General features: G+C 57.1%; 1 protein-coding gene across 4 annotated transcripts in view; it reads right to left on the bottom strand.

Moving 5' to 3' along the window:
• Nucleotides 1-802: 802 nt before the first annotated feature.
• FAM83H (family with sequence similarity 83 member H) overlaps nucleotides 803-10,423 on the bottom strand; it is a 32,105-nt gene continuing 22,484 nt past the window's right edge. For all 4 annotated transcript variants that reach the window (XM_053245743.1, XM_053245742.1, XM_053245741.1 and 1 more), the window contains 3 exons: nucleotides 6,797-6,961; nucleotides 6,027-6,151; nucleotides 803-5,451 (listed from right to left, as the gene is read on the bottom strand). In XM_053245743.1, the coding sequence (XP_053101718.1) occupies nucleotides 2,808-5,451; nucleotides 6,027-6,151; nucleotides 6,797-6,961 (2,934 nt within the window). In that variant the 3' untranslated portion in view covers nucleotides 803-2,807. The remainder of the gene's footprint in view (nucleotides 5,452-6,026; nucleotides 6,152-6,796; nucleotides 6,962-10,423) is intronic.

The following is a 10,423-nucleotide window of genomic DNA, read 5'->3' as shown; positions in this document are numbered from 1 at the left end:
CCCTTTTCATATCCATCTAGGCAGACTCGGGGTCCGGGGGGGGGCAGAGACAAAGCCCAGGGCCTCACCCCCCCTGGGGGTCCCCGATCCTCCTCAGCCTGTCCCGGGTGCTGTGGCTGCCACACTGCCAGCCCTGTGTGGCCAGGTGCGACCTCTGCTTTAGTGGGGGGGGGGAGTGGGGAAAGACACATGTGGGGGTGGGAAGATGTTAAGTTGCGAGGTGAGATGTTTCGGCTAATGCAGTTGCATAAAAATTCCTGTTTTATATTCTTACATTCTCGAGAGTTCAGTGGCTTTTTGTGGCCACAGGAACCCATGTGTTAAAAATACTGCGTGTGTCAGTGTGTGTAGGGGGATGATGCTTAACTTGCAGCAGAGGGCGGGGGGGCTCCAAAGGCCTTTAGATCCAGGCTCCAAAATTACCCAGATGCACCGGGGGGGGGGGCATTGGCCTTTCTGAAGAAACCGGGAGGGGGCTGGCCAAGGCCTGTGCAGAGCTTGCTTGCTGCATGGAACAGCTTGAAGATGTCGTCATGGGGGGAGCGGCCCATTCATGCCAGCTCAGGGGTCAGTGGCACTGCCTTGAAACAGGCCACCGGAAAGATGTGCCCTGAGTGAGTTTGCTGCGGGGGGGGGGGTGGCCCTCATCCACTCAGTGCAGTCTCCCTCCCCCCCCCAGTCCACCAGACCTCGCTGCCCTTATCCCCACCATTTTCCATCCCAGCCCCCCCACAAGAGCCCCACACTGCAGCACCCCTGCTCCAGATTCTGCCAATCAAATAAAGTGCAAATTCTCAAAACATACAAAGAATTGCAACGTTTATTCCCATCACAGCATTTGTGATTTATCTTAGTGCAGAATTAGCAGTCCTCGGCCGCACTGGTGCATTTTACTTGAGCAAGAAAGGAGACCCCCCCCCCACTGCAGGTTTGCTCAGGTGGCCCCTCCCTCCCCCTTGGCCCCTCCCGGGCTTCCTGCTCCCAGCCTCTGCCTGCGAGGTGTTGCCACTGGCAGCCCCCAGGCCCTGCTCCCGGAGGAGCGCCTCCAGCCGTCCCTTGAGGCATGGCGCCTGGATCGTGCAGCAGCATCAGCGGGAAGCAGGGCGTAGGGATCCTGCTGGCCCCTGCCCTGAGGGCTGGAGGGTGGGGCAGGCAGTGTCCAGGCTCCGTGGCTGAGGCCCAGGGCTGACCAAGGTACCACCCCAGGGCCTGGGCCTGGGCTCACGGCACTGGATGCACCTTCAGGCAAACACACGTCCTGTCTGGAGAATGCAACTTAAACAACCACCCCTCTGCTCAACACCTAGGGCATGTTTTTGTATGGAGGAACATTCCATTGTCATGTGAGCCTACCCCCCTCCCCCCACTCCCAAAATGGTACAATCCGGGCACAGTTGACCATCTCAGTGAGAATTAGGCAAGCTACCGTAGCAGGTGGGCGACAAAGAGAAGGGTGGGGGGAGCAGCCGCGATGCTACAGCGATGGCCCCTCTTCTGCAGAGTGCAGCCGTTAAGAACACAAGAACAGCCCTGCTGGATCAGGCCCAAGGAGGCCCATCTCATCCAGCATCCTGTTTCGCACAGTGGCCCACCAGATACCCGTGAGAAGCCCAAAGGCAGGAGTGGAAAGGGGCCTGCCCTCCCTCCTGCTGTGACTCCCCTGCAACTGGGACTCAGAGGCATCCTGCCTTTGAGGCTGGAGGTGGCCCACAGCCCTCCGACTAGTAGCCGTTGATCGACCTCTCCTCCATGAAGTTATCCAAGCCCCTCTTAAAGCCATCCAGGTTGTTGGCTGTCACCACATCTTGTGGCAGAGAGTTCCACAAGTGGATCATGCCTTGTGTGAAAAAGTACTTCCGTCTGTTGGTCCTAGACCTCCTGGCCATCAATTTCATGGGATGACCCCTGGTTCTAGTGTGATGGGAGAGGGAGAAGAATTTCTCTCTCTCCACGTTCTCCACACCATGCATGATTTTATAGACCTCCGTCATGTCTCCCTGCCTGCTGCTCCCGCCTTTCCCTTTCCTCCCATCCTGGGCCTTGTTGGGCCTGACGGGCTGCTGGAAGCTGCAGTGGGAGGAGGCTGAGGGCGGCTCGGCTGATCTGGACCTCCCAGTGCTGCCGCCACCGTGCCCCACGCAGAGCCGCTTGGGGTCGCCTCCCAGTTGCCTCGGCCTCACGCAGGGCAAACAAATCCACCACCACCCCCGGGGGGAGTACGTGGTGGAAGGTGGGGTGCAGTTCAGTGGGAGAGCAGCCCCCGCTCTGCAGGCGGAAGAAGCCGGGCTCAGCTCCTGGCAGCATCCCTTGGAGAGCCGCTGCCAGTCAGTGGAGCCAAGACTGACCTCGACAACTGCGAAAGGGTCGGACTCCGGAGAAGGCAGCTGCACAGGCCCCAAGGAAAAGACCTGGTTTCAGTGGGGCCGGAGGGGTCAGTGCTGGTCAAGGCTGAATGAGTGCAGTCACCTTTCGGGGGGTGGGGGCACTGGAGGCTGGAGTGTAACCTGGAAGCAGCAGCCCCAGGCCCCTTCCTGCCAGATGAGCAGAGAGGGGGTTTTCCCACCCGTTGTCGCAACAGCTGCTCTGAGGAGATGGTGCTGGGACTCTCCCAAGCAAGCGGAAACCTATTTGGGAACTGTGCCTCCTACTGCACAGTTTATTCCCACCACAGCATGTCAGGGTCATGAGTCACACTTCAGGTGGCCTGCAGTTCCCCTGCCACCCAGCCACCAGCCCAGCCTGTTGAGCAGGCCCTCCACATCAACCTCTGTCCCAGGCAGGCGGAAGGGTGGGCAGCAGCTGGACGGTCACTTCTTGGCTTTGAACTGGCCCAGGAGTTTGGGCATGAACTTGCCCATCTTCTTGTCTTTGGCGTCCGGCTCACATTCCTCCACGCCTGGCTCATCATTTTTGCAGAAGACCTCAAAGCGGCTGTAGACCCGCTTCTCTTTCCGCATGCTCTCCATCCTTTTCAGAAGAGAGTCGCGGTCTTCAGAAGGCTCCCTGGGAGGGTTGTGCTTGTGACTGCCAAAGCTCTCTGACCTGATGACCCCTGTGCTTCTCTCTTCACCTTTGCGGTCCAGGCTGGTGGTGGACTTGGACAGCTCAGGGTTGCTCCCCACTGGGATCTGCCTGGCCAGCTCAGCTCGGTTCTTCTGACTGTTGGCAGAAATTTGTTCCAGAATGACCTTCGTGTCGTCCCGGAGGTTGCTACTGTAGAGGACGTTGGCTGCAGACGAGGGAAACCGAGGCGGAAGCGCCGGAGTCCCCTTGAGGAGTGAGGCCGGCTTTGGAGACTTCTCCTCCGCGATGGGTTCTTGGTATTCGCCCTGAGACAATCGCTTGAGGCCAACCACACTCTGCTTGTCTGACTTCCAGCTGTCAGGGGCGGTTTCTTCTTCAGGCCTCTTCTCTCCTTTGGGGCTCAACAGCTGCTTCAGCCTCAGGGATCCCTTCCTAAAAATCTCTCGAGGACTCTGCTCCTGCTTACAGACTTCTTCCTCTGGCTTATTGAGAGAGCTGTCGTAAGAGCCCTGGGTCTTGGAAGGACTTTCAAGGGATGAGGGGGCGCTAGTCTGTGCTTGTGCCAATGTCTTGAATTCTGTCCCGGCTGGATTCTGTGCATCTCCTTTGAACAAGAGTTTCTCCTTCCTTTCTGGAAGAGCAAGTTTCTGTGTTTCTCCAACAAATATGAGGCTCTCCTTCTCTGGAAGGCTGGGCATGTTGTCTGTTGGGTAGAACCGAGAAGAGAGCTTGTCCATCTTACTGCTAACCTGCGCGATGGCATCTTTGCCAAGAGCATCTGTGAGCTGGCCGGCTGAGGGGGACACCCCCACGTGCCCATCTGGCTCTGGGTGCGGCTTATAATCACTGAAGGCGTCTTTGGAGTCCAGCACTCGGCTCTCCAGAATCTTGTACTGCACGGACTTGGTGCATTTCTTCTCTGCGTTCTGCGACTCCTCCTGGAGAAAAGCAGACATGGCCTTTGTCTGACTGACGGTTGTACTTTCCGAGTCTTTGCCCACAGTCCTGTACTTCTCTAGCAACTCAGCTACTTTCGAGGTGGATGAGGTCTTGACTGTTTCGTTCTCTTTTGTTGTCTCACTGGAAGTCTGCTCTTTATGGATCAGCTGGACTCTCTCGGTTGACGGGTTTTGCTGGTCTAACTTGGCTGCACTGAAAATAAGCGAAGACCTGAGACGGGAGCTCCTCTGGATCAAGGGATTGATCCTGCTCCTGAAGGAATCCAGCTTCCCTGAAGGCATCTCCTCACCTGGCCTCTCAACTCCAGCAATCTCTTTAGCACTTACAAGTGGTGGTGAGGGTCTGAATGAAGGGATGAGGTCACTAGGGTACCTGGTGAGAGGCTCTGGAGGACCAAGCCCCTCATTATAGGCATCTGGCTCCATTGGCACTGGGAGGCTTTCCTCCCCTGGCTCAGACGGGCACCCACTCAGGTACGATGACACCCTCCAGTTACGCAAGCCTGCCCTGTTCTCCTGCACTTTCTTGCCTTGACCTGCCTCCTGGTCATGGTCCTGCAGGAACATCTTTTGCTCCAGGCTCTGCTTCTGTGTTGGGGATGTCTGGCACATAAACTTCTGTCCCATGTTTTGCCTTCTGAGGGACGAGAGCCCCAGAAGTCCATTCCCTCCTGGATTCACCTGGTCTGAACCATGCCTCACCTCCTTGGAAGAATGAGAAGGCACATAATCCAGCCGCAGTGGGTGGCCTTCCCGGGGAAAATGGGACTCCAGTTCTGGATACCTGAAGCCATCCACACAGTCCTCTGGCTCGTTGATTCCCAGCCTCCCACCTCGGATTCTTTCAAAGAGCCCCTGAGGCCTGTTAGCACCATGTGGGTGTTCAAACTGATATTGATAAAATTGGTCCTTCTGAAAATGGCTGGACTGGATTTTAAATTCATCCAAATTGTTCATGAACATCTGCCTGGAAAACTGCTTTGAAGAAGCAAAGTTCTCAAAGGTTCCTTCTGCAAAGCTGTGCCTTTTAAAGGAATCCATCTCCAGCTGCTTGGAGCGGAGAAAGCCCCGGACAGGGTCCATCTGGGAGTTCTCCATTTCCATCTTCTTGGAATACATCCGCATGGCCGGACCCTCCAAGGTGTGGCACATCAAGTCGTCTCTTCGGAAAGAAGACAGGAAGTGCCTGTCCGGATCCACTCTGTCCACAAATGGTGAGAAAAGGTGATCCTCACGAGGAAACAGCATGTGGGGTGGTTTGGGGGGGAAGAAGGGCAAGTGGTTGCCAAAGGGCCCCATGCCGAAGGGCCCCAGGGAGGCCTCTGCCTTCACCAAGACATTGGCGGGAGGGACCAGGGGGTCCGACTGTGCAAAAAGGATGCGGAACTCCTCATCAAAGCTGGCCACCAGCTCCCCCTGGAAGATATGGGCGATGCTCCGGTGGATCTTCTCAAAGGACCACATGAAGCTGCAAAGAAGCAGGAGAGAGAGAAGGCTCTGTTAGGGGCCTCTCGGGCAACCCCACACCACACCTCAGCCTCCCGGTTCCGACCAGCATCTCTGACTTCGCATGGGCCAAGAGGTCTCTGTGAGGGAGCACCGGCTGGTCTCAGCCAGAGAGCTCAAGCACAGCCAGCACCTTGAGGGGCGGAGAGAGGTTGCTGGAACCCCCCCGTCCAGGGAGAGCCCTGGCCAGGGTTGGGAGGGGAACCCCCACCCAGAGGAGACCCGCAGAGGGTTATCCAAGCGGCCTGCATTTGGGATTCAAACACCCCTTTGGACCAGAGAACAGCCAGTCGCCTGGGCTCGTGCCTGGAGGCTGCCAGCCAGCCAAGGGCCGGAGCCACACCAGGTGCCACTGCAGAGGGGCTGCGAGTGGCCGGCCAGGCAGACAAAGTGCCTGGGACCCGGGAGCCGGAGCAGACTCCATGAGGAAGACAGAAGTGGAACATGATCCCGCCCCCCCCCCCCGCCATGGGAGCGGTGAGAGGCCAGCCCCACCGCAGCCCCCTTGCTGCCCCCCCGCTCTGCCCTCCCCCTCACCTGTAGCTGCCACTCAGCACCACCATGCAGTCCACCAGCAGGAACGTCTCCTTCAGGTGCCCCTTGAAGGACATGCCTGTGCGGCAGAAGTAGGTGGGGCCGGACACTGTCCGCACCCGCAGGAACTGCAAGGAGGCAACGGAGAGGTCAAGCAGCGAGTGACCCCCCAAAGGGCGGCCGAGGGGGGGAGGGAGAGACCCCCACCCCTTCACAGGCTGGCACACCAGACTCTGCAGCCTGGGAATCGAGCGTCTGCTGCAAGCTGGTGCTGCTGTTGCCTGTCATGGCGAAACGGCCTCGTGCTCCCCGCTTTGGCCTCATCGCCAGTGCCCTTTGGGATAAAAGCTGCCGTCCTGGACAGACTTCCTAAGCCACATGCTTAGCAAACTAAGGACTGGGCTGGAAGGGTTGTGTGGCCACTGCACAGAATACGGAGGAGGTGACCGGGGCAGTTCTGGGGTGTCCTGTCTCTGTGGTTGCTTCGTTCCGAGGGCTCTGGCGATCGGGGGGGGGGGGGCTCTGGTTGGTGGCAGAAGAGCCCAGCGGAGCGAGGCCTTGGGAGGGATTCCTTGCCCCTCAGAACAGGCTGCGCCTGGGGTGGGGGGCGTGGAGGTGCCGCGTGGAGGTCCAGGGAAGAAGCCGGCCAAGTGGGCTCACATCTGGGTGGGCTCTGCGGGGCCAGCCGGGACCAGGCACAAACCAGGCACCCCCCTCCTCCTCCTCCCCCTCCCTCTCACCCCCTGCTCCACCCCACGGCTGCCCTCACTCACCTCCACGTAGTTGAGGTCCACTCTGCACTTGGCAGCCATGTCCAAGAAGAGTTGGGCGTTCATCGCGTCCAGCAGGATGTAGACAGGGACTCTCCGGGCCGCTGCACCCAGCACCTCGCTCAGCAGGTCCACATCCGTGAACGTGTCCATCACTATGGCAACCACCTGAGTGGAAAGGCCAAAGGTCAGGGTGACTCACCAGCTCGCTCTGCCCCACCTTGACCCCCCTGGACAGCCAAGGGCAGACTTCCGGGCACGGCCTCGCCCAAGGGAGGCATCAGCCCTGCTGAAAAGGGAGCCAGTGCTTGCTGGCTTCTTTATTATTATTTATTTATTTATCACATTTATAAACCGCCCCATCCAGAGGCTCTGGGTGAAGTACAACAACTTTTAAAAAGACATAAAACCCACAGTTAAAATAATGCTAAAAACAATATAAAAACAATTCAAAAATGATTAAAACTATTTAAAACCAATTTAAATATATTTAGAAACAACCACACGGTTCGATTGTTTATGGTTTGATTGCTATTCCACTTTTCATTAAAATAACCCCCAAGTGGTGGCTGTGGGGTCAGTGGCAAGGAAGGGGGGCTGCAGCCTTCTCTGGCTAGTCCCTCGAAGGCCAACGTCCACTTGGCCTTCAGGACTTGCAAGCCCAGGTCGCAAGGCCCCCCCCCCAGCAGGCAGCCGGCTTCCCTCCCTTTCTGCAGGGCCAGATGCTGCCCACTGCACAAGGCCCACTTTCCAGAGCATGGGAGCCTGAAGTGCTCTGGTGAAGAGGGGGTGGAAGTGGGGGCTTTGGGGGCCCAGGAGAGGGCCCCTCCCTGGCTTGCCAAGGGAGCACCATGAGCCGAGTGGAGGACCACGTTCAGTCCAAGGGGAGTCCAGAGTTCAGGGAAAGTGATGGGCAGAGCTGGCGACTGTCCACTCTCCCCTCTCAGGCGTGCGCACGCTCACAAGTTTTCTGATGTCTGCTCAGTTCACTTTAGACCCCGCTCAGGTTGAATCAGGAAGGCCCCCCTCGGAATGCACGTGGTGCGCACACAGCCTGCCTTGATCCTGCTGCTGCCGCCCAGAACAAAACTCAATCCGCACACAGATCGGGGGGGGGGGACCCCAGAGGGAGCCCTGCTGGTGTCCACCAGGATTTCTAGTAGTGGTGGTTGGAGGCGGCTGGCAGGGGAAATCCCCCTGCAAAATCATTCCCGGCGGGGCAGTAAAAGCCCTCGAGCTCTTCTGACTGTGGTCTGCATCCTCATGAGAGGAAACCAGAAACCATTTGTTTTGAGGCGATGAAGGCTGCCAGCCCAGACCACTGCGGTTACGGTCTGGACCGCTCGCAAACCTGTGTTTTTAATGTGGTCTCCGGCTGGCCGGGCGATTTCTCAGGGGGCAGAAGCCCTTGGGGGCTGACTGCTGGGCCGTGGATCCCTGCAGGGACTCTCTTTGGGGCTCTGGGGGGGAGCTGACCAGCCCCAATCCCGCCAATCTGGTAAAATATAGAAGGATGGGAAACTTTCTAGGCGGGCGGGTTGTTGGGTTCCTTTCTCACACACTCCCCCTCATACACGCAGGCTGGGAAAGGGCATTTTGCCTGTCCCAGGTGAAGTGCTGGCAAGCTGGGTCTCAGTGGAAGGCCACTGGGGTGCGAGAAGCGGCAGCAATCTCGAGAATGAATCCCAAGGGTGGTGTGCATTGGCAGGGGCTATGGGCAGGGGTGTAACTACCATTGCGCAAGGGGAGGCAGTCGTCTTGGGGCCCCCCAGAGGCACATCACATGACTCCCCACCCGCCCATGTTGCACCCCCTGTGAGTTATGTTGAGTCTCTTGGAGAACGGCAGGAGCAGAGAGGAAAAAAACTAGATTCCATGTGAACTAGATATTCACCGTATTCATAATGGGGATGTGAATGTGAGTGCACAATATATTGTGAAGTGTGTTTGTGTGTGTATATCAGCGAGGGGCCCGTTTTAAAATCTTGTCTCTGGGCCCCCTCCAACCTTGCTACGCCCCTGGCTATGGGATGTACTTGATAGGGTAGATTCTGGGGTCTGAAAAAAGTCTCTTGTTACTGATTACCTGAAAGTGCTTCCCGTGTGGGACAAAAGAAAAATCAGAGTGACAAAAGGGGGAAATTGGAAACAAAAAGGTGTTAGACGGGAATCTGCTCATCAGAGTGGTCAAAACTGGTGTTGGAGGAACAGAACAAGAAGACGGACTGGTCGCGATGTCCCAAACGGGTATCAGGGAGGCATCCTGTTTGCCTTTGGGCTTAGGGGGATCCGGAGGAGAGGACGGCTCAAGGAATGGCTGCCTGGAGGAGGGAGGTGAGGGGACGCAGGGATGGTGCCCAGGAGTTCTGGCAGGCAAGGGAGAGCTGGGCGTGGCTGGGCGGGGGGGTCTGTTTGGGATGTCGAGGGGAGGGGGGCTCTGGCAGACCGCCCAAACGGCTGGTGTGCAAAGACACCCTCACCCCCTCTGTTTCGCTTGGCTGCATTTCCGTGATTGCCCTTGCGTTTGTTTTAGACCGCCCAAACAGGCAGGAAGCCCCGGCTAGGCCTCCCTCTCTCCCCGACTCCCTCGGCTGTCCTCTTGCCTGAGCATAAGCCCTGTTCTCTGCTGGGCCAGAGTGCATGGGAACATGCCTAACCTACTTCACAGGGTTGTTGTGAGGAGAAACTGAAGTCTGTAGTGCACCGCTCTGGGCTCCTTGGAAGAAGAGCGGGATATAAATGTAAAAATAAAATAAAATAAAAACAACCGGCGCTCCTCCATGCCAGACTCCGCACGGAGGGGTGTCTAGGGGAGTGTCTGGAGAGTTGAAAAAGGGACCTCTGTGACGCTCCCCCGACCTCCCTCTGCCCTTCGTTTCCCTGCATCTAGTTTTTAACTGCATTCTAATGATTTTAGATGGCTTTACTTATTTCTGTGGATAGCCCTGGGCAGCAGCCTCCTGCTGCAGGGGCGGGTGTCAGTATTTCACAAATCAACCGGACGGTTGCCTTTGCGTCCAGCTCGGGCGCTGAGCTTTCCTTGGGGCATTGGGTTGGCCGCAGGAGGCTGGAACCACGGTGGGGTGAGCCAGCAGGGGGCGCTGTCTTGGCTCCTTGCTGGGAGGAGACACCTTTGGACTCTGTGAGGGGCGAGGGCCAATGGGGAGCTGGCACCGCCCAGGTAAGACAGAGAAGGGCGGGGTGGGCAGGAGGAGTGTGGGTCACACGCCCCCTTCCTCCTCCAGGGCCACAGGACGGGCACTCCGGGAGCAGACCCTCCGCCGGGCTACCCAGGAGGCAGTTGCTGCCACCCCAAGGGCTTCCCCTCACTCCGGAGTAGTTTGCTAGCTGTGCCTTCTTGCTATTTTAATGCACGTAAAGATGAAAAGGGAGATTATTTTTCTGTGGAAATTTTTATTTCTAAAAACAGTACATGTGTTTTACGGATTTATAAACAGGGAGATAATATGGTGGTGGTGGTTTTACTAAATATAAAGATCAAACAATATGCCACACCAGATAACAATCTATTTAGGGCATCAGGAAAATTAACTTTTCTGAGAGAAATGTTAATGCAAACTGTATGCAAATGAGAAAACGTGCACAGGAAACTTTTCCTGACAGTTTTCA

This window comes from Hemicordylus capensis, chromosome 4 (genome assembly GCF_027244095.1).
Source record: "Hemicordylus capensis ecotype Gifberg chromosome 4, rHemCap1.1.pri, whole genome shotgun sequence".
Taxonomy (NCBI): domain Eukaryota; kingdom Metazoa; phylum Chordata; class Lepidosauria; order Squamata; family Cordylidae; genus Hemicordylus; species Hemicordylus capensis.
The sequence above is the reverse complement of the archived record's forward strand: the minus strand, read 5'-3'. Positions and strand labels throughout refer to the sequence as shown.